At 41.3% G+C, this 25,154-nt stretch overlaps 1 protein-coding gene across 1 annotated transcript; it reads right to left on the reverse strand.

The window, feature by feature from the left end:
• Positions 1-2,728: 2,728 nt before the first annotated feature.
• On the reverse strand, positions 2,729-12,177 carry LOC124852627 (myelin-associated glycoprotein-like). The gene is made up of 3 exons (XM_047341791.1): positions 12,172-12,177; positions 11,186-11,446; positions 2,729-2,787 (listed from the first exon to the last, which is right to left on the reverse strand). Exons 2-3 carry the CDS (start codon positions 11,397-11,399, stop codon positions 2,744-2,746), a joined length of 258 nt encoding a protein of 85 aa, XP_047197747.1. The 5' UTR covers positions 11,400-11,446; positions 12,172-12,177; the 3' UTR covers positions 2,729-2,743.
• Positions 12,178-25,154: the final 12,977 nt, after the last annotated feature.

Genomic DNA, 25,154 nt, shown 5'->3' on the forward strand with positions numbered 1-25,154 from the left:
TGGGCGGGTGACCAATCAGGCAGACTGGGCATTATCAGGAGGGGGGCCTTAAAGAGACAGGAGCTAAAACCAAGTGTTTGCGACAGAGGCTGAAAAAGAGGAGCTGCAGCAATAGACAGTCTGAGGAAAGTGATGTTCCTGAACATTAAACATTTAAAAAGTCACAACACTAATTAAAATGATCAAACTGAATATGAGCAGAATATGTCTCCTTTAACAAATACACATTTTTAAACAAAATAAGAAAAAATGGAAGTGTAAAAACAAATGACTTCTATAGGATATATCTCTGTTTATGATGTTTTGTTGTTAGTGAGGATAATGGTCTGAATGAAGAGCTGCTCACCTCGGGGCAGATCTGTTAAAGTTGACAGAAGCGTCGCAACCTCCTCCGCCTCAACAGTGTTTGCTGGTTCAGCTGATCCGACGTTAAGGTAGATGGGATCCGTCTGACTCTTCATGAAGTGATTTGGCATAGTGAAGGTCACAGTTTTCTCAGACTCATTGGGTAGACGCTGCAAACACAAATTTGCTTTGAATCTTGGACATGTGGCAGTATGGACAACGTTAGAGTCAACTATAGCAGCTATTGATTTATTTAAAGCGCCTCCTTCTACACCAGACGTGTTTCAAGGACAGGAAACATGGTTCTACTGAAAACCAAAAGGAGGAGAGGTCTTCAGTTTGAATTCCAAACACTAACACCACAAACTTCTCACAAGTTTGGTCGAAACAAGTTGTGTAACATCATTTGAGTGGAAATTGAGCTCCACACAATATAATCCTAGACCCCAAAACTATCTGTCAGCAAATCATTGATAAAAACTCTTTTAGCACTATATTTTGGGTGTATAGTGTGTATCATTTAATTGTATAACACTTTAATACAACTGCAGGTCTACAGACACAGAGGCACTTAAAAAAAGAAAAGTCAGGCTCACAGAAACTAGAAGGAGCGAGAAGGAAGGGGATAGGCCACACCCCCTTAACTCCCTTCTTTCTCTCAGTCTTACGACAAACCAGCAACGAGTACACAACTCTCCGTCTCGCCGTGCACCACGCCCTACTCACCGACCTCAGGCCACACAGCGCTATCTCTCCAAACTCGTAACACAATTACCTCAAATTCACGTCAAAAGGGCAACATACTCACTAAATACAGATATGAAAGAACACGACTGCTCTGTCGATCCAACCTTTAATTATAGAGCTGCATCCACACGCAGCCAACACTGACTTTATTTGTCCCAACGACACAGACTACGAACAGCAGTCTCCACACACATAGTCTCAGACAGAACAACACCAAAATCAACGTGTTACACAGCCACACCCAATGGTGATCTGCTCCACATTACAGTGCTCCACACTAAAGATATCTGAACCAATCAATACAATCTTTCACAAACTTCCCACAAGATTTAAGCAGCATAATGTTACAAATCAACAAACTTAGAGCAGCATCCAAGTGTCATAGTTCAGCAAAAACTGTTGAACAAACCGCACAGCACAGAAAATTATAACACTCAGCAATTTGCTTAAATGGATAGATTACCAGAAGGAAATTCAAACACCAGATGATTGTTTTTACAATGGCAATTTTGACTGTGATTTTATTAACTAGTTTTAATCTTCACATGACAGAGAAAAGGGTTTGACGTGAGAAATAGTGGCGTTTGAAAGGATTGGACTGAACTGTGTCTCACCTGCTCACTGTGGTCAAGTCTGTCCCCAGGATCAGCAGATTGCTGAGAGTTTCTCTTTTTCTGATCAATTGAACCAAATAACAATCCAATATACACATAATAGTGAGTTGATTTAATTTAACGGACAGATTTTAAGAATTCATCGTACAAAGCTTGAGTGGAACAGATTTGCTCACCTGATCAGTAGGAACACAGAGGAGAGTCACAGAGAGGAAAACTGCAGCGGCTGATCAATAGTGCTGATATCAATGATCCAGGTGAAACTATGATGAAATAACTTTTACTTTATCATTTCAAGAAATCACTTAATGCCAAAAGGTGCAGGGCGAAACATTTACAAAAACAACTTTTTGTCATGTTTGCGAAAACTGTCTCGATGTTCTGACTGAATATAAAGACAGTTTCTTTTCTAATAAAACGTTTTGAAGAGTTCTAAGTTCTCTGAGTCGCCTGTTTGTGGGCGTGTCTCTTAAACTGTTAATGAGCCACTGCTCCCCCTGCTGGGAGGTGTATGTGTGACGTGTGCACAGGAGCAGGGTTTTGTTTTCACCACTGTCTGTCTGCTGAGAGCTGTTTGCTCGTCACGTGAATGTGCACAGTGAAGGAAATATCTTTCAAGTTTACTGAGGATGGTGAAAGCTTTATGGGTGATTTAACAGATGCTGGGTGGATTCCTCTTTGTGCTGCTGATGGTCTGACTGTGAATATTCCTATGTAGCGAAGTCAAACGACCCATAACTGCACACATTTAAAATGTAAAGGACAAGAATGGGACAGATTCAATATATCTTCCTTAACCTGTGTTTCACTCACATGTCACAGTAATAGAGATGTTTGCTGAATTCCTTCCCAGCTCATTCTCAGCTGTGCAGTAATACTCTTCAGAGTCTGACGACGGATGGACTGAGGACAAATTGTATCTCTTCACTGAGAGGTGGAACTTGTTTATCTCTCCACTTCTCTTGTACCAGGTGTAATTAGCTGCTGGGTTAGCATCACTGCTGCAGGTCAGATTCACTGAGCTGCCCTCCATGATCTCACCAGAGGGACTCACTGACACAGAGGGGAGGCTTTGGAGCATCTGGAGGATAGTTATATTAACACAGGATGAGAATACAATCAAAACACTGTCTGTATTATTTAAAAGTTTAAATTTAAATTATTTCCATGTGTGTAGCTTCATGAGGAGAAGGTAAGCTCACAGTAACACAGGAGAAGGGAAGCGCTCATGTCCTTCTGTGGCACAGTGATAGCTGTCTTCAGCAATAATGTGTTGGAGGTGAAAGTATTTTTTTCGTCCAACAAGTTCATTGTTATTGTACCAAACGTAGGAAAGATGATCAGGGAGCTGACACCTGCTGTGACAGGTCAGCTCTGTCCAGGTAGAATATGGATTGGCTGTTGATCTCCTCACATGTACCTGGAGCTGAGGGTCTGTGAACAAACATGTTATTTTATTTCAACATACACACTACTACTACTACTACTACTACTACTGACTCTAATGAAAATGTTACCTGTGACAGACAGAGTGACTCCAGCTGAACCAGTTAAACTCCCAGTAGGTTGGTTTGTTGTGAACCTGAACTTGTACACAGCTGAGTCGCTCTCTCTCAGGTTAGAGATTCTCAAAGTGCACTTGTTGTTTTCACAGAGATACTCACCCGACCCTGAATACTCCGGATCAGTCCTTAGATCAACGTAAATCCCATTACTCTCTTGAATGAACCCAGAAAGTTTCCTGAACTGTAGTATCATGGTTATTCCACCAGGATGGGTATGTGTAGAGTACAGTTAATGTCCACTGTTGATCCTCTGGCACAGATCTCAGTAGAAGTGTAACTCACATCCCAGTCAATCTGACTCATACCACTGTAACACAGAGCACATCAGAGAATCAGAAGATAAACTTTGTTTATAAAACTAACTCCATATAATTTCTCTGGTGAATCACCAGTCGGCAGGTTTTCATTTTAAGATGATGACCGATGCCAAGATGAGGGAAACTTTCAGTTCACAAAAACACAGGGAAGTGCCCTTTAGACTTCAGAGTGAGGAGAAACACACTGTTGGAGTTGAGGAACATGAGGGACCTTGTGAAGTTGCTCTTATAATGGAGCAAACTGGCCAATATGGAGGAAATGATCTGTGTCTTTTATGCAGAAGTCGACCAAAGATGGACGACACGTCTCCGCCCTCCCTCTCCAGAAATGAAGCCAAAATATCTTGGATACCAACACTGCCATCTTTCACATTTGGAACCACAGTCTGCACAGTAGTGATCTGGAGATGGAGCCACAGTATCAGGTCCGCCCATACATGAGCTCGACCAATCCTGAGTCAGCTTCAGCTGTCAATCATGAAGTTTAATCTACTTTTCATATCATCAAGTAACTAATTAAAACCAAACTTATGAGAAAACATGAACAATAGAGTGTGATAAGAACGACCTAAAATGACAGAAACCATCTTTGAAAAATGTATTTGACTTTTATATTGGTCCATGTTCCATCCACTAACATGGAGGAGACAGGTTATGTTCTATGCAGCCAGCCACCAGAGGCGATCACAATGCTTTTGGCTTCACTTCTGGGGACCAGTCATGTCTTCCATCTTTATTAACACAAGCAGAATACTAGTACTAGTACTACACTAGTTTGTCTGTACTGACAGTAGTATCCCAAGAGTTCAATGTGCCCATGCAGAAAAAAGTATTTAAAGACACATGAAGTTATGGTACAATGCATTATCTCAAATACTCCAGCAGATGGTGCTGTTAGTGAAATACTGTAGATTAAACTCACACATTGACGGAGAGGGGAAATCCTCGTGTCCTTTAACAGCACAGGAAACTCTGTCTGCAGAATAAAAATAATCTGTATAAGATGCTCCTTCAATCTTCTGCTGTTGATTCCTGTACCAGAGCGTGGATTCAGATGATCAGAGAGCGACGCTGCTCTGACACCTAGGCTCTGCATGGTTATAAGAGTCATACTTCTCTCAATGATCTGCTCACCTGCACATGCAAATCTGTAATGTAGAAGAATAAGAATTCATTTTAATTTGACAACACACACATGCATATAAAAGTGCACAGACACACTCAAGTGAACCAAACAAGATGTGAAATAAATTAATGAATGTTCCAGTGTAATGTTACCTGTGACAGACAGAGTAGCTCAGCTGAACCAGTTAAACTTTCAGTAGGTTGGTTTATTGTGAACCTAGACTACGCTGAGTCGCTCTCTCTCAGGTTAGAGATTCTCCAGAGTGCACTTGTTGTTTCCTGAGATACTCACACGACCTGAATACTCCGGATCAGTCCCCTTAGATCAACGTGAATCCCATTGCTCTCTTGAATGAACCAGAAAGTTTCCTGAACTGTAGTATCATGGTTATTAAATGTGGATGGGTATGTGTAGGTACAGTTAATGTCCACTGTTGATCCTCTGAAGGCACAGATCTCAGTAGAAGTGTAACTCACATCCCAGCCATTCTCACTGTACCACTGTAACACAGAGAATCAGATTCATAACGACACCAGAGAACACTTAGTTTACTTTTTTTACTTTCTGTAGAAAAGAAACACATTTCCATGAGCAGCATTCCATAGCATTTCAACTGATGACTCCACACTATTGACCAATTCCTGCATCGAGAGGAGAGGAACTCAGTCATGATGATAATAATAATAATATGTATAATAATAATAATAATAATAATAATAATAACATTTCCAGACTCTAGACCAGGGATGCCAGGGTGAAGTGGACAGGGGCCAGTTTTTTCAAGTGAGACCTCAGAGGCGGATGCACTTTCAGTTTGAAAGGCCAAACACTGACTCAACACGTGGGATAGGTAGGCTATTTGAAATTATTCATGAAGGCCTACACATCAATAAGAAATTGCATTGGCACCAAAATAGCCTCACAATGAGGCCTACAATTACATAGCCTAAAGCAGGAGACAGTTACCCTCTAAAAGCGTAACATTTTCCTATACATGCAAGTAGCCTACATTTATAAATTAAAAATGCAACAAAATAGACTAGGTGCCAACAACACATTTCCTATAAATAACACAAGTGTAAACTAATTAGTTTTATTATATTTGTGAAGGCTTGCACATGAAAACACGTCAATGCATAGTGGAGCCAATTAAAAGGCCAGGCCAAGTAGGCCTAAGCGAGTCACAGAAAGTAAGCGCAAGAATAAAGTAGTCCAACAATAGGCCATGTGATTGAATATCAGTGGAATTAATAAAACAAAAAAGGTTCTTGAAGAAATAGCCAAATATGAGCTATCTAAAAACATTAAATCGGCTCAACAACAGATGAGGCACATTAACTTTGCCAGTCATTATAGGTACAACGAAATTGAGACACTCCTCTTTCAGAAACGGTGCAGTAAAAAATAACTAAGAGTTGAAGAAGATATTGTAACGTCCCCGCTTCACAGACGACACGGAACTCAGTCATGATGACAATAATAATAATAATAATAATAAGTTGCAGACTCTTTAATATTTTGAGCTCTAGACGATATAAACTTCTAAACAAAGATACAAATTAATACTGATGATAATTCATTCATATATTTTCTTTCTGCATCACTTTACAGGTGGTGATCTGAAAATGAATGAATGGTTCATTTATATTTTTACTTTCTTTCTCAAACTCACTTCAGGTGAATCAGAAGTCCGAGTGTAAAATAGAGTGAAACATGAATGTAGACGTACAGTACCTGTCACAGTGAGAAGAAGGACAACAAATCCACTCGCTGCTGCAGTTACACTCATAGTAGCTGCTGCTCTCGTCTGTGACTTCAAACAATAAAAATGTCCACAGATAAATAATTTGCACAAGATGAAACTCAGTCACATCACAGACACGTCTACCTACAACACAGAAGAGTCTGAGAAAGTCAAACTGTTAAACACACCCACCTTCCTTCCTCTTTACACTTACATGCATGCTGAGACAGAAGGTGTTAGATTAAACTGTCGTTTGTACAAGTGTGAGAAACAACTTTAGTTGCTGTTCATACCAAACCTGTATCATCCACATCACAACATCTCACTGACACAAGAAAGACAAATTCAAGGAGACTTGAGAGAAACTGGGATGTTTTTAATCTCATCTGTTCAGTGTCTCATTAAGATGCAATAAAGATTGACATGAAAAAGACAAATTAAAGAAAGATTTAAAATTGAACTGGAAAATAAACTGCCATTAATACTGTAAGTGAGATTAAAATATACGAAGAGTTTCAAATCAAAAGCAAATTAGAACAAATGAGCTTCACATTAAATGTTAAAATATATGAAGAGAATAAAAAACAACTTTTAATGATCCCTAAAGAAAATCTGCTTTGTTGCAAAACTGTACATCACAAAGTTAGAAAAGAGGAAGTTGTGAGTGAACAACAAATTAAATAAACAAGACTATAAATATGAATAATGTTGTGAAGAAAAAGAAAAAGTATAATTTACATCAGTCTCCTAAAGGTGCAGCAAACAAACTAATTATGTTACTAAAATTACCAAAACTAATATTATAATGATGAATCAATAATCCTAATGAAGAATAAGTGATAATATATAATCTTTTTTGTATAACTCATGAACCTGGATCACAGCAGTACAACATTATTCTGTTCGTAACAACATTCGAGCTTCACACCCTGAGAGAGACGTCAGAGGAAAATGGCCGCCTTGTGAACATGGTGGATTAAAACACACCTAACTCCTTCTTCTTCACGTGTTTAACACGTGATGTGAGAAATACCACAAAACACTAAAGTGAAATCAATGGGCCTGATGCAAACTTTGAACAGACACCAGAGGCAACACAGCTCATCTGTTGTCAGCAGTTCACTTTGTGTTAACGGTCACATTCAAGGTGTTCATCACGTAAGTAGCAGCTCACATCCACATGAGACGTGGTCCCTCCAGTCCTCAGAGGAAATGAGTACAACTATCGACATTTATCCATCACACATACAAACCCTGGTTAAACCCACCAAGCAAGTCTGTCACTGAGTCGAGCTCATACCTCCACCCAGGCCCAACAATCTCCCTCAATTCAATCGAGCTGCACCAGAGTTCAATCACTCATAGAAACCAGTCCTCTAAATGATCCTGACTGTTTTCATCAGTCTCATAATTATAAAGGTAGTGATACAAACAGGCTCCTGGCTCCGCCCCTTTATCAGGATTCCTGCCCAAATTTGATGAGTTTGTGGAAAAATCGTTTTTTAGTTTTCTGGTGTAATTCTGCTGAAAAACAAACAATCAAATAGATAAGGAGTGAAAACAAAAGACCAAAAATCTTTTATTTAAGAAAGAATCATAAAATCACGATACATAATAATTCATTATCCATGTAATAACCACATTAATATCATGTATAAGACACGAGATGAGTCACGTGGTGTCACCACAGCCTCAAAGGCTCATCACCAAGACCTCCAACATAGTTCAGAGGGTAACAGCAAAAAAAAGTCAATTTATTGCAAAAAAGACAACAACTTCAACAACAGGCCGGCAAAATGGACAAAAGAAGGAAAACCCAACACACCAACCCACAAAGGGTCGTAGGACCTGAGAATCTTCCTTCAACCTAAACCAACATCAGAACTAAAGCTCACAGAAATAAAGCTGCGAAAACTGGACGACTGGACCCATCAGAAAAGAAAAAGAAAAGAAACAACACAACAATACTCTTGCTCTAAAGGTCATGCTGTACAAACTGCTGCTGCTGCAACCGGGGATGGAAAGAGAGATACTTCCTGTTCCCTCCTAAATACTTTCATCAACCAATCACAGTGCACCTGAGGAGAAAAGAAAACAGGAAACCATGAGTAGAAAGGAAATGTGTGGGTGTTTTCCTCTTTATTAAAAAGCGTGGTCTTTTAGTTTGAGAGCTGGACTTGCACGTTCAGATTTCGTGGTGTTTTTACTCAAAACCCTGCGCTTGCACTCACACAGCTCCTGCTGGTGCTTAGATTTGCTCTGCTTGTGCTCAAACTCTGCGCTTGCACTCAGATATTTTGTTGCTTGGACAGATTTCCTGTATTTAATAACTACACACTATGGTTTCTGTAAAACTCTCTTGTACGGATGTACTCTGAAGTCGTCCATCTTGGTTATGTTTGTCACAGTGGCTCTGACCTGAGGCTTCACACCAGGTCTTCCTGCTCCTCTGTGTCTTCTGTCTGTGCTGCAGCAGCGACGTTCTCATACTCAGGACAGTTGTGTGACTGATGGGGGAGAGATGAGAAGATATTAAGCCTCACTGGACTTTATTCATGAAACCTGCATATAATCACAGTTTATTCAAAATAGTTTGAACGTTGTTGCGCCCCCTGTCCATTCGTTTGTTTGTTCATCAGCAGGATTACACAAAAACTGCTAAACTGATTTCCACAAAACTTCATGGAAGGATGAGACATGGGCCAAGAAAGAAGTGTCAATGTGATGTCACCCATTGGTTTGTGAGCTGCCATTTTGAAGCCTCCATTTTGACATTTTGTTCAGCGCCATCTTGGTTTTTGAAACCAGAAGTAACCATATTTGGAAGGGAGGGTGGAGCCTGAATCAGGGCCCAAGGCCACTGCCCGCCCACCTAAACCTGCGACCTGCACCCAGTACTAGCTGTCAATCACACGGTATCCATGCCCCACCACCTGCGGTGCTTTATGGTCTATTTGACTCTAAATGGATCATTCACTTCACTTTCTAGACCCAGAGTCTACGTCCATTTTAATATACGGTCAATGGAAAGAACCTTTTACATTTTGGGGCAGATTCAGACAAAGTAGCTGATCCAAGAAATGTTTTATCTCTTTCTCTAACATTGTGAGATGAAAACAGTGATATGGAGTCATTCTCTTGGCCTCACTGTCTCTCACCTCTATCATCTCCACAGCTTCATTCACTTCTGATTTCAAGCTCAGAGTTTTCTTCATCCTGGATCGAAAACAACAACAAACACAACATTTCACAAAATGAACTTCATAACACTGAAACTAGTGTTTGAAGACATTTGAAGAAGACAGTAAAAGAGCAGAGGGTGAACTGATGGATTTGTATGTTTTACCTCGTCCACAGAGTCCAGACAAGCACTGGAACCAGCACGACCACCAGAGTCAGCCTGATGATATTCATGATTATCACTGACTTCCCTAGACAACAGACAGGAGACATTAGCAGTGTGGTTAGACTGATGACTCAGTTTGCCAGGTGATGCTGTTGGTCAGTCAGTATTGTTCATGTGCAATATGATGGGCTTGATATACAGCTGTGACACATCTGGAAATCCTGAGCATGCATGGTTTAAGGTTCTGGTGCAATGAAAAGGAGGGGGTGTAGGCTGTAAAAGTCAGAGTGCTAAAATCACCTGCTCCAACAGTCAGATGTAAGGTGGCGTTACTACGTCCTTGTGTGTTCTGGGCCTCACACTGATACTTTCCACCATGTTCAGCTGTGATATTAGTGATGGTGAAGATTTGTCCTGATGCTTTTGGTGAGTCCTCGTCCTCCTTGGACCAGGTGTAATTAGCTGCTGGGTTAGCATCACTGCTGCAGGTCAGAGTCACCGAGCTGCCCTCCATGATCTCACCAGAGGGACTCACTGACACAGAGGGAGGCTTTGGAGCGTCCGGTGTAAAACATGCAAGATCATGAAATCAACTCAGAAATATTCAATAACCAAAGTGAAGAACTTTTCAATCTCTGGTTTTGATAAGTGCTTCTTAAATATAGATGATCATTATTAACCCGGGGCGCCAGCACAGACAGAAGCAGGTACTGAGGGTTTTGTTTTCAGCCCGTGTGTGTGAATGTACAAAATAACTCAACACATGAACCAAACTTATTGAATATTATAGTGAATATTAACTTTTCAGCTGATCGGTCAAAGGTCAGAGGTCAAGATGAGCAAAGATTTGACCCAAAAGACACATTTTCCAAGATATTTCCACAAATAGCAGAGAGACTAAATCATATACTGATCAGAACATTATTCCCCATCATATAATGGATCGATGACTTATAAGTAATGTCACAAAGAAGTTAGAGATTTACATCAAGCATCCTTAAAACTGCCTATCTGCTGTATTCCTGCCTCTAATAGGACTATAGAGACGACCTGAAGCTTATATACACTGAAAAATAATCTATGATCATATGATGGGAATGTCGTCACTATGAGTTTAGAAAATGACGTCATATAGTGTAGCTATGCAACAACAGATGTTTTCACCCCAGTCCGTTTGTTTGTTGGTTGTTGATTTTAAGCAAGATTACACAAAAACTACTGAGTCGATTAGCATGAAACCTGAAGGTAGGATGAGGTACGGGTCAGGGAAGAACTCAGGAAAGTTTGGTGTGAATCCAGATAAGGGGGCGGACCCTGGAACTTTCTGTAAGATTGCGAGACAGTGCTGGGTTTCATGGATATGTGGATGTTTTCTACTCACACTGGACGTCTAAGTGTAGAGACGTGGAGTTGATCCGTCCGTACTGATTCTCAGACTTGCAGGAGTAGACCCCGCTGTCCCCAGAGCTGATGGAGGAGAGACGATAAACGCCCTCTGGTCCTTGAAGCAGAGTTCGGTCCTCCTTGGACCAGGTGTAATTAGCTGCTGGGTTAGCATCACTGCTGCAGGTCAGAGTCACCGAGCTGCCCTCCATGATCTCACCAGAGGGACTCACTGACACAGAGGGAGGCTTTGGAGCGTCTGTATGTGTGAAAACAGAATGATGATAACAGATGACAGACATTGTGTTTAACATTTGGGGACATATATGATATGATGTGTTAAAGTCAAAGGTGCTCAGGTGAGTGGAGGCACTGAGTTACAACAGCAAGGTTGTTAAACTGACACAGGTAAATTCTTCTTGTTGTTCAGTGAGAGTTTTTTTTCAATGATTTCCTGTTGCACTACTGTTTCCAGACTCCCCTGAATGTCCACAGATTTCCAAACCATAGTCCAGTTTGTAACGTGGACTTAAAACGTGACATATTATGACCCTTTTCCACAATTAGACAGAGTTTCTTCCTAATAAAACGTTTTGAAGAGCCCTGTTCAGAGTGGCCTGTTTGTGGGCGTGTCTCTTAAAATGTTAATGAGCCACTGCTCCCCCTGCTGGGAGGTGTATGTGTGACGTGTGCACAGGAGCAGGGTTTTGTTTTCACCACTGTCTGTCTGCTGAGAGCTGTTTGCTCGTCACGTGAATGTGCACAGTGAAGGAAATATCTTTCAAGTCTACTGAGGATGGTGAAAGCTTTATGGATGTTTTAACAGACGCTGGGTGGATTCCTCTTTGTGCTGCTGATGGTCTGACTGTGAATATTTATGGGGGAGAAGTCAAACGACCCATATCTGCACACATTTAAAATGTAAAGGACAAAGAATGGGACAGATTCAATATCTCTTCACTTAATAACCTGTGTTTCACTCACATGTCACAGTAATAGAGATGTTTGCTGAACTCCTTCCCAGCTCATTCTCAGCTGTGCAGTAATACTCTCCAGAGTCTGACGACCGGATGGAGCTGAGGACAAATTGTGTCTCTTCACTGAGAGGTTGAACTTTTTTATCTCCACTTCTCTTGTACCAGGTGTATTTAGCTGCTGGGTTAGCATCACTGCTGCAGGTCAGAGTCACCGAGCTGCCCTCCATGATCTCACCAGAGGGACTCACTGACACAGTGGGAACCTTTGGAGCATCTGAAGGATAGTTTATATTAACACACAGGAGGAGAATACAATCAAAACAGTGTCTGTATTATTTGTTAAAAGTTTAAATTTAAATTATTTCCACATTATTGTAGCTTCATGAGGAGGCGTAAACTCACACAATGTAGGAGAAGTGAAACGCTCATGTCCTTCTATAGCACAGTGATAGCTGTCTTCAGCATTAACGTGTTGGAGGTGAAAGTATTTTTTTCGTCCAACAAGTTTATTGTTATTGTACCAAACGTAGGAAAGATGATCAGGGAGCTGACACCTGCTGTGACAGGTCAGCTCTGTCCAGGTAGAATATGGATTGGCTGTTGATCTCCTCACATGTACCTGGAGCTGAGGGGCTGTGAACAAACATGTTATTTTATTTCAACATACACACTAACATTTCAAACTGACTCAAATGTAAATGTTACCTGTGACAGACAGAGTGACTCCAGCTGAACCAGTAAAACTCCCAGTAGGTTGGTTTGTTGTGAACCTGAACTTGTACACAGCTGAGTCGCTCTCTCTCAGGTTAGAGATTCTCAGAGTGCACTTGTTGTTTTCACAGAGATACTCCACACGACCTGAATACTTCGGATCAGGCCTTAGATCAACATAAATCCCATTACTCGCTTGAATGAACCAGAAAGCTTTCTGAACAGTAGTATCAAGGTAATCCAACCTGGATGGGTATGTGTAGGTACAGGTAATGTCCACTGTTGATCCTCTGAAGGCACAGATCTCAGTAGAAGTGTAACTCACATCCCAGCCATTCTGACTCCTTACCACTGTAACACAGAGCACATCAGAGAATCAGAAGATAAACTTAAACATTTATAAAACTAACTCCATGTATTTTCTCTGGTGAATCACCAGTCGGCAGGTTTTCATTTTAAGATGATGACGAGGCCAAGATGAGGAAACTTTCAGTTCACAAAAAACACAGGGAAGTGCCCTTTAGACTTCAGTGTGAGGGAGAAACACACTGTTGGAGGTGAGGAACATGAGGGACCTTGTAGAAGTTGCTCTTATAATGGAGCAAACTGGCCAATATGGAGGAAATGATCTGTGTCTTTTATGCAGAGTCGACCAAAGATGGACGACACGTCTCCACTTCCTCCCACTCTCCAGAAATGAAGCCAAAATATCCTGGATACCAACGCTGCCATCTTTCACATTTGGAACCACAGTCTGCACAGTAGTGATCTGGAGATGGAGCCAGAGTATCAAGGTCCCGCCCATACATGAGCTCGACCAATCCTGAGTCAGCTTCAGCTGTCAATCATGATGTTGAATCTAATTTTCATATCATCAAATAACTAATTAAAACCAAACTTATGAGAAACATGAACAATAGAGTGTGATAAGAACGACCTAAAATGACACAAACCATCTTTGAGAAAAATGTATTTGACTTTTTAGATTGGTCCATGTCCTTCCCACTAACATGGAGGAGACAGGATGTATGTTCTATACTGCAGCCAGCCACCAGGGGGCGATCACAATGCTTTGGCTTCACTTCTGGGGAGCAGTCATGTCTTCCATCTTTATTTACACAAGCAGAATACTAGTACTAGTACTACACTAGTTTGTCAGTACTGACAGTAGTATCCCAAGAGTTCAATGTGCCCATGCAGACAAAAGTATTTAAAGACACATGAAGTTATGGTACAATGCATTATCTCAAATACTCCAACAGATGGTGCTGTTAGTGAAATACTGTAGATTAAACTCACACATTGACGGAGAGTGGAAATCCTCGTGTCCTTTAACAGCACAGGAAACTCTGTCTGCAGAATAAAAAGTATCTGAATAAGATGCTCCTTCAATCTTCTCCTTCTGTTGATTCTTGTACCAGACGTAGTTCAGATGATCAGGAAGACGACAACTGCTCTGACACCTGAGCTCTGCATGCATGTAGTTAGAAGAGTCATACTTAATAAAGACAGATTCTGTCAGAGAAAGATAAAGTCAAACTGTTAAACACACCCAACTTCCTTCCTCTTTCCACTTACGTGCTTGCTGAGACTGATGGTGTTAGATTAAACCTGAAACAAAGAAGTAACTTGTGTTTTATACAAACTGTGAATTTCCTCATTTAACAGAGTGTTAGAAACGACTTTAGTGGCTGTTCCCACCAAACCTGAATCATCCTCAACTAAAGCTGTAAGCAGCGTTGAACAGGCCTGCCCCCCCTCAATCCAGCCAGTTGACGCAGCGGTTTACTTTTCTCAACCGTCCGACACTGCACGATTGAGAAAGATGCTAATTCCGGCATGGAGTGTGCAGCTGTGTACATGCTTCCTGTGTCCACTATGTGGCACCGGAGAACACACCCTGCACGCACTATGCTGCTGTATATCAAGAGTAGAACACGACATGAACATTCCTTGTAAACCGAAGGGTAATTAACACAAGGGTTACTTCCAGTGACCAGTAGGTGGCACAATGACTGTTACTGAATATGAATGATTTAAAAAAATTAACACTTGAAGATGCACCAGTGTGAGAAGAACTACCAAGAATGACAGGCACCATCTTTGAGAAAAAGGTATTTGATTTGTAGACAGACATTTTTTTGTTTGGTCCATGTCCCATCCACTGACATGGAAGAGGCCGGGTTTATGACAAATACTGCAGCCAGCCACCAGGGGGTGACAGATATCATTTGGCTTCACTTTGGGGGTAGCTGTCATGTTGTCCATCTTTATATTCAGTATCAAACGTGACGTTTAGTGAAGATTAGACGTTGTAAATTTGAGTTAAAACTAATTCCTGTTTCATGGTGAAACATCAAAGTTTGACATGTCACCATGGAAAAGTGAATATATGACACAAAGCTTTTTTGTGTTCCTGGATGAGCGGGTGTCACTTCTGCAACAATCTCCTGTTAAATCTTCAAAATGTACTGATGTACTTTAATCGTCCAGAAACATTATTAGCAATAAACTTGTTGACCTAGTTTTTATGTCAAGTGCTTCATGATTCTCAGCTGACGACCTCAATAGTCCTTTAAATATTATTATGGAACAATTCTTCATTAGATTTATAAATACGACAAGACCTATATATTTGTTGACTTGTGTACTTACATTATCCAAAATATTGTTGTTGAAACCCCCCTCCAGAAAATGATTATTGGTCACTCCCATTGATTGTTATAAAATCTTTTAGCTGTTCTAATATTAGTTACAACTAATTACAATTTATAATATTTAGAAGTTAATCTTATTGTTATTTGTAACATTTTGCCAGTAACATACATTACGGTCAGGGTTAGCCTAACCTGAGGCTAACTCTACACCTGGTTGAGCCTGGGAAATATTTTCAATTATGGAAGAAGAACAACTTTCTTATCTTTACCTTTTCGTGGCTTCCAAAGTGAGAAGTGAGAGAATTTGTAATCTGGGTTAACCAACCCATCAAGAAAGAAAACAAACCTTTACAAACACTGCACATGTCTATATGTTTTATTTCTTCTGGTTCCGTGATGCTGTAAAATCCACATATAAACAACAGATTCATGTTGTGTTTCTTCAGTGTTTGGTGACTGTGCTGTACACTGCAGATGAATCGTCCCCCTCTTCTTCACGTCTTGTTCTGTGAAGGGCAGAATAAACCACTCACACCCACAGTTTTTAACCTCAATAAGTGTAGTGATGAAAATGTTCACGTGTGGAGCTGCTCACCCTGTTGCACTGTCAAATCGAACAGCGCTGTATTCAGCCTCCTCCTCCTCGTCTTCCTCAGTTTCTCTCTGGGGTTGAACTCGAGCTATGTTGCAGTAGATGGCATCTGCCCGGTTCTGGGTGAAGCAGATGCTGGCGTAGTGGACGTCATCGTGCGGCTCTGCTGGTCGTGTGTGTGCCGCAGCTGAAATCTGGTCGTACAGTAAAATACTAGCTGGGATCAGGCTGGAATCTGTGTCTTACACTTCAACTTTGTTGGGTATTGAGAGTTTCTCTTTGTTGTGGACCTGATCCTACTCTGCTGAATCAAACTGGGATGGCAGCAGTGATCTTGGAGCTTTCTGTTTTTCCCTGCTGGTCACCAGCTCATCTTCTTAACAGATGAACCCGGTGTCACCACCATGAAACATTCACTTTACATTTTACTCCCTAACTAGAATTACTGCCCTTCGGTTGTGCGCCTCCTCCAACCAGTGCAGTTTCAATATTCATACATTTATTTCTTTCCTCATATGAGACCATCGTGACAAAATCCAATCTGTTCATCTTCAAGTCAAAGTTTCAAGAAATTCCTTAAAGGCAGATTTGAGATATCATGTTCAAAAGGCCCAGAACATGTTGGTGTGGCCACTGTGGCCTTGACCTTTGACCAATCAGGTCATTCATGAGTGTCAGTGAACATTTGTGCCAAATTTGAAATGATTCTCTCAATCTGTTCATGAGGCTAAAAATGGTTTAGGGAGGTCACAGTCACCTTGACCTTTGACCTCCACAGTCGCCATCAGACAGACGGACAACCTGTAAACATAACGCCTCCGGCCATTGGCTGTCGCCGGCACAGAGGCATAAGAGATCCAGTCAGTTTCTCCCTTATGGAGTTTAAGCTTTTTGTTAGAGTAAAGGAATATGACCTCCCAAGACATTCATGGTCTGACCCTTCTCATCAAATCACAATGATGCAGAACGCCACTGGTTAATGAGGCAGCCTTGAAGAGTGAAGATCAAGTGCTTTTAAATGAAACTATTCATTTACCTGCGCTCTGTCTTCTGGTCTCTCACCGCACTCACGTTGTTGTGTGAAGGACTTGTTTCTTCTAGATGAGAGGAAAGAAATAAACAGTTGGATGAACTAGAAAACTCCTCCAGAGAGAGAGAGAGAGAGAGAGAGAGAGAGAGAGAGAGAGAGAGAGAGAGAGAGAGACTGTTTCAGTTTGAGAGAGAGAGAGAGAGACGGAGAGAGAGAGAGAGAGAGACTTTGACTTTAGTGTAATTAGCTGCTGGGTTAGCATCACTGCTGCAGGTCAGAGTCACCGAGCTGCCCTCCATGATCTCACCAGAGGGACTCACTGACAGAGAGCAGGACTGTGGAGCATCTGGATTTACATGGATTTTAATGGATTTGAAGAGTGTTGCAGCATTTGGAATTTTGAAGATCTGCAAAACCTCTCGGCTTTTGAATATTTCTAAATATTTACTCACATTTCACATTTATTAAGACACGTTTAGACGCTGTCTTCCCCAGCGCATTCTCAGCTGTGCAGTAATATTCTCCAGAGTCAGACAACGGGATGGAGCTGAAAACCAGCTGAGCTGCTCTGTTGAGCAAAGTCTGGTTCTTTTTGTACCAGGCGTATGCAGGGGGTGGGTTAGCATCACTGCTGCAGGTCAGAGACACCGAGCTGCCCTTCAGAATGTCTCCAGGTTGACTCAGCTGCACTAAAGGAACCTTCGGAGCATCTGCAGGATATAAACAGATCTTTACATGAGAATGTGGCTTTATAGAATATAGTCTTTTAATAGTTTGCAGCCGTCCCTGGTTCTCAGCATCTTTAGAAGAGTGTTTGATTTACTTTTGGACACAGGAAGGCCCCCTTTAGTGTTTAGTAGTTTTACCAAGTAATTATTGTTTGTATTAAATACAGACTTCACAAAACTGAACATGTCACCTCTGTCTTGTGAATCACTGAGTGGGATTTGCATGTGTCCTGTTCACAGACATGCAAAATCTGAAGGGAAAAGATGAAGTGAAAATGGAAGATGAGCCACTGTGATTAAAGCTTCTTCTCACTTCCTGTTATCTTGTCTTTCTCTGTGTGTGGATGGGTGGAGAGAATCGTTTTTATTTGCTTTATTGCTCTTAGTCTATATTCTGTTGGATATGAAAAGTGCTTTAATAACAAAGTTTGATTTGGTCTTTTCAAGGGATTTTTTTTTACAATTATTAAAATATAGAAAATCACCAGGCTCAACCTTTCAAGTCTCCACACGGGACATTTTGGAGTCAACTCACACACAGGGGACGAGTGGTGATGCTCATAAGCACAGGAATAGCTGTTTTCAGGGTGAAGGAATCCCCTGAAAGCTGGAGACGTTTCCCCGTGAATTTCTGTTCCATTCTTGTACCAGACAAAGGAGGGACGACCAGAGAGAAGACAGCTGCTGTGACAAGTCAGTGTTGGACCAATCGGAGACCAGATCACCTGAACATCTGGATCTGTCAACAGGAAACACACATAGAAGCAGCTGTGGGACCCCAGGTTGAGAACCACTGAACAACACAGTGACTTAGTGTTCCTCAGTACCTGTGACAGTCAGAGTTGTGCCAGGGAAACTTCTCTCCCATTCAGACCACTGTGATTTGAATGTGAAGCGATACTGGGCTGAATCGCTCAGTCTCAGGTTCATTATTCTCAGAGTGGAGCGCCCTCGCTCTGGTTCAAGGACCTGAACACGATGTGTGAACTCTGGGTCTTTGAGTAAGTCCACAGCTTGAGGGCGATACAGCTGCTCAGCAACGAACCAGGACTTAGTGATAGGATCATAGTGACTGCTGTAACTGCAAGAGATGTCCACTGATGAGCCTTTAAAGGCACAGATGTTCCTGTCGATGTAATTCACTCTGTCGCATGAATTTCCACGGACACCTGAAAAACAAAAACCTTTTGACTGTCACCATGACAACTATAATCTTTACTGCTGTATTTAACAGTAATTCACAGATGGCTGTTTCCCATGTCAGGAAATAAACAATGCAGAAAAGATGCTACATTTAGCTTTACAGTAAAGACGATGACGTTTTGAATTCCAGCTCTACATATGTGGTTGTATTTGTGATTTGCTAACATCACGTCCACCCAGAGGTTATGTTTTCACCCCAGTCCGTTGGCTGGTTGGTGTGGTTGCACAATTACGCAACAATTACTGGAAAGATTTTGGTGCAGATCCAGGATTTTAGTTTTATTTTCTTTAGCATTGCAAGATCGTGTTTTTCAAAATGTCCACGTTTTCTCAGAATCAAATTCATGGATCTTGAAGGAAAAGATCCGACATATTTAGAGGACTGATATCGAGGAGTGTGTGAAATATGGAGCAGCTTGATTGAATTGAATGGACTGTTGGGCCTTGGTGGAGGAATGTGCTCTACTACTACTGCCACTCTAGTTTGGACTCATTCAAATTCATTGTTCAACTGCAGAATATTTATCATAAAGGTTTGATAACAAACATCTTAGGAATCAATGACAATGTTCTTTTAATATATGATATGTCAGCTGGTGTGTCAGACTTTCTTTTACTCTGCATCAGCCCTCAAATCCATTTCGGACTCTAGTCAGTGTATTAGCTAAGAAGGTTAAAAGAGCAGAACATCATTGGTCATTGGAAGTGCTCTGGTTGTGCGTGTATTGGAAAAATTAACTAAGTGTGGTTGAAAACTATTTTGTAGTTGAGTGTAAGTTTTTGCAGACCTGTCTAAAGACTTTATGACCTGAGCTGTTTTATGGTCTGAACTGTTTATGACCTGAAAACTGCCAGACCCTTTAGCCACTTATTTACTCTCCAAAGAACAGAATGTATGTCTGCTTATGTCCTTAGGAAACACATGTAAATCAGTTGTTTGTGTTTAGATTCCTCTCTCTCCTGCGCCTACAGAACCAGTCTGGATTGGTTCAGAGAGACAGCCTTAGTCCTCCTATATAAGATCCTTGTATTGGACTGTTCTCCATCTTCACTCTGAGATCCTTGTGACTCTGTGTTGATCCTTTCTGCAGAAAGCCCCTATTAAAATACACGTAGATAACTTTGGTGTTTCCAGCCTCTTGTATTTCCAGATTTCCATCACAATTTGGTGTCAGAAGTGGGATCGCACGACTGGACGCATCTGGACTCGGTGTCTATGGTTGAGTGATCTTCTTGGGAAAAAAGTTTCCAACCTTAACCTCCCCATTAGGACGGGGGAGATGCAGGGACCGAGACCCGAGCCCGGATCGTCTCAGCGCTGCGATCTATCTGGTGAGAATCTGAGATTTCAAGTGTATTTTTACCAGCAAACATAGTGTTACGGAGAAGTTGGTCTAAGGGGATAAGATCTCCAGACGGGTGAAAGCCCCGTACATTTTTAACCAAGGGTTTAGAATAAACCTGGAAGGTAGACTGACGAGGTACCTTAAAAAGAGTTTGTTAAATAACACAACCACAGAGAGGACATAATACTGAGTTGTATTTGCATTGTGTGAAACAAGTCTAGAAAAACTTCTTTAAGGCACTATGATTCATGTTGGTCAGGCAGGATATTTGAAAGTGTATTAAAAAAGAAAAAAAAAAGAGATGAATTAAGAAATTAACAGTAACTAAGTAATTATAAGAGGAAATTACTGTTGATTATATTAGATAGGAGGTATTACATTATTTTGAGGATGTTTATATTGCTAAGTTTCCTATTTGCTCCTTACGATAGCGTTTTGGAGATTGATTGAATACTAAATAAAAATTAAAAAAATTCTTTACATAGGTAAATGAAAAATTTGAAAATTTGGATAATGGACCTGATCTGAGTAATCCTAATATGAACGTCATGCGAAGGAACTATGGTGACACAGCATTAAGTCTGATACAAGTGTGAATGAAAGAATGTGGGTTTCCAACTGGGGGGAGTTTTAGTATAAGGCAGCTAAAACAGCTGAGACTGAAGCTAGAGGAGAAAGAAAAAACAAGTCAGGCCTGAAAAGTAAATCTTACATTTCAGGCAGATAGGAAGGTATGTGGAATGTGGTTAGAAGAATTGCATTATAGGGACAGAAAACAAACACTGGCAGGGACAGATAACACCTCACAAATGTCTCAGTGTCTCAAAATGCAGGTTTCCGACCTCGACTCTTCCCCGCCGAGAAGACGACAACCAGAACAACACCAAGCTGCACCAGAAGCGGATGTTCAACAGGCAGGAGCCCAGGCTCCACAACAACCTTTTCCAGCTAATAACATTCCAGACCCGCAACTGCTCTCTTCACCTCGCACCAGACAAGCAGGCAATATGGACTGGGACAGGATCCAGCCCAAATCGCGACGGTTGAAGTGACCTGATGTTGCCAGCCTGTTAAAACGTACAGGCATCAAGTGGGACTCGGGAAGAACTTAATAAAAACACATGCCGTTGATGCGAAGAAGTTAATTAAACATGAAGAAAAGAAGAAGAAAAGAGAGACTGATCTGCATAAAGCCTCAGTGACAATGTTCAGAGGTCCTTCGCGGACGCAAAAGAAGAGGATTTCAAGGAAGAGAGGGAGACGGCAAATGGAATGATGATTGGGACATTTGTTTTCACTGTGGAGAGAAGGGACATTGGGCAGAAATTGTCCGAAGAAACAGCAACAAGCTTACAAGGCTGATTGAACCGAGGCGGGGATGGAGGAGAGGGAGGAACCAGCAACTTTGAACAGAGAGCGAGACCGTGAGGAACACCTCACACATCTAGAGGGTGAATGCACCACACCAACACAAACACTTATCATAGAAGTAAAAGATTTTTTTTTTTAGAGAAGAAAGACAAACTACTATTAGGAACATATGTTAAATATCAATGAGATGTATATGCTAATATGCCAACGCACACACTCACAGTGCTAGGGAATGAGATTATATTCCTTTTAGATTTAGGAGCAACACATTCAGTCATCAAGAGTGATATGTTTGACACACATCCTAAAATGAGCGAATGAGTTGTTAGATCTGTGTTGGATTCAGGAAACACCGTGGTTGAAAAATTCACGACTCCCTTAATATGAGGTGATATTATAATATAATATAATATGAGGCATCACTGAAAAATCCAAGTGTTCATTTTTGCTATCCTCATGTTGTCCAATTAATTTGATGGGAAGAGATGTAATGTGTCTTTTGGATATTTTTATCGTTTCCACCGCATCAGGAGTCATAGTGGTCCGAACGGCTGATCTGGATCCACCACAGATTTACACATGCATTAAGTATAATGCTGATTCACTGCTATATGCGTATGAATGGAAGCTCTGTTCATCTGTTGTCACATCAATCAACACAGATCTAGTGGATAAGGCACATTCAGTCACACTAAGAACAGACATCCAGAAGATTTACACTGCACTGCACTCAAACACAAAGGGAAAGATTCAGGATTTGAAAAAAGATGGTTTAGAGAAAGTTGTGAAGAAAGTTGTGTGAAAGAGAATTTAACGCTAAGTTGCATGTTCTGGAATGAACATAGATGTGCTGTTTCTGTAATTTTACTCAAACCAGAAAATAAGTCACCTTCTCAGTTCCTTCACAGATATTCAGAGGATGCTTTCCTTTTTTGACGTCCCTGGTTCACACTCACATGTCTTGCTGTCAAAACACAAAAATGATGAATGGCAAGACTTGGGACCGTGGATAAAAAATGAGTCAATGCTGACATTTGGGAAAAGACATCAGATCCTGTGGTTCAGTATATTCCATTTTTGAAAGTGTTTAGAAAATGATTTACATCTGTTGTTCACAGATTCAGGACTGTTTAACTGGTACCAGACACACACACAGACGCCCAATATGCACATGTATATTTACATTATACAAACAACATTTTAAGGGCTCAGAGGTAATCATGATGTGGGTTTAATTTAAAACATGGAACCTATGGTTATCACACCATAATCTGACAATGTCCACTGAAACAGAAAGCCATCGATGGTATTACACCAGTTTTCAACTCTCTATTGAGGGCAGGTGTAATTGTTCCTTGCAAGGATTCACTAGTGCACACTTCGATTTTTCCGGGGAAGAATATTTTTGATAAAACACAACCTGATGATTTGCGATTCATCCAAGATTTGTAAGTTGTCAACGCCGCAGTACAACAATGCGCTCTGTCTGTTCCAAATCCTTATACAATCCTTTCCCAAGTTCCGCCAGATAGTAAATGGTTCTCTGTTGTTGATCTGGCAAATGCATTTTTCAGCGTTCGAATTGATAAAGACACCCAATACTGGTTTGCATTTGAGTTCAACAGAGAAAGTTATACATTCACACGCCTGTGTCAGGGCTATTGTGAATCACCGACCATTTACAACCAGGCACTAAAAGAAAGCTTAAGATCATTAGAGATAACACCAGGAAGTGCACTTTTACGATATGTTGACGATTTAATGATTTGTGCTCCAACTAAAGAACAATGTGAAAATGATACTGTGGCTCTCTTAAAACATTTAGCTGCAGAAGGCCACAAAGCGAGCCTTAAAAAATTGCAGTTTGTAAAAGAACAAGTTTCATTTTTAGGGCATGTGATCACAGCAGAGGGCAAATCCCTCTCCCCTAAGAGAGTATTAGCAATTCAAAATATTCCAAAACCTGTCACAAAGAAACAAGTGATGTCATTCCTGGGAATGTGCTCTTATTGCAGATCATTTATTCCTAACTATGCTGTCCTCGAGGAGCCCTCAGCGCAATCGCACACGGGCAAGGCCTACAAGCATATAGTAAGGTGACATGGACTGATGGCAGAGAAAGCTTTCACTGACTTGAAACTGACCTTACAAATGACCCCGACCTTAGGACTACTGAACCCTGTCCCACCTTTCACACAGGCAGTTGACGAGAAGGGGGGCTACATGACATCAGTGCTACTCCCAGACCATGGGGGCAAACAGAGACCTGTGGCATTTTTCTCAGCAAAACTTGATCCTGTTGCTGCAGGACCTCCTTACTTGTCTTAGAGCTGTAGCAGCTTCAGATAAGACTGTCATGGTATCCAAGGATTTAGTAGGATACTCCCCACTCACCCTGCTGATCCCAAATGCTGTGTCTATGATGCTATCTATAACATGCTATTCTGTTGGGAATGCTTAACATCACTGTGAAAAGATGTAATGTTCTAAACCCAGCTACTCTTCTTCGAATCAGAAGGAGATGGTGAACAACACAACTGTGTAGTAACAATAACCGAAGTTTGTTTCCCCAGACCAGACTTACAGGAAACACCGTTGCAGAATCCAGACTTTGAACTGTTCGTGGATGGATCAGCATCTCGCAATTCAGACACTGGAGCAAATCAAGTTGGTTTCTCTGTGGTAACAGCACATGATACATTGATTGCACGACCACTCCCTGCTTCTCTGTCTGCACAAGCAGCAGAGCTCACTGCTCTCATGGAAGCATGCAAATTGACTGAAGGGAAAAGGGTCAATATCTACATAGACAGTAGATATGCATGTGGTGTAGTACATCATTTTGCACGATTTGGAAACAGAGACAAACCAATTGTATATCATGCTCTAGTGTCTCTGATGCTTGATGCTGTCCTCCTCCCCAAACAGGTTGCAGTATGTAAATGTGATGCTCACACTTTTAATAATGACCCAGTATCACAGGGTAATGCCGGAGCGGGTGCAACAGCAAGAGCAACTGCTCGCCAGCCACTACCTGCTTCACACATTCTCTTTCAGGTCGACTCAACCACCCCCACGGCTCACTTACAGGAACTCCAACTTACAGGACCGTACCAGAACCTGCTAACAACACACACAGCAGACGAGGTTGCTGAAATGACAACGTGGATTCCAGGCACTGCAAGAGAGTTCCAGGACCAGACCATCCACCCACTGTACACACAGTGAATACAGCCAGGCCTGTGTGGCCTTAGAGGAACTGTACTTTTCCTCCCATCAAGAACTGTATTTGTTGTTTTCCCAATCATCTGAATATTGGGCCAGCTCCTCAGTCAGGTCTTTATGACTCCTT

Source organism: Hippoglossus stenolepis, chromosome 2 (genome assembly GCF_022539355.2).
Source record: "Hippoglossus stenolepis isolate QCI-W04-F060 chromosome 2, HSTE1.2, whole genome shotgun sequence".
NCBI lineage: Eukaryota > Metazoa > Chordata > Actinopteri > Pleuronectiformes > Pleuronectidae > Hippoglossus > Hippoglossus stenolepis.

Bases quoted from the DNA above. Each gene is read 5' to 3' on its own strand.
- LOC124852627 (XM_047341791.1), bottom strand. From the start codon at position 11,399: ATGGAGGGCAGCTCGGTGACTCTGACCTGCAGCAGTGATGCTAACCCA. The intron at 2,788-11,185 runs GTGAGTAGAAAA...ACTATCCTCCAG, and splicing joins TCTACACTTAGACGTCCAGT to ATGCTCCAAAGCCTCCCCTC.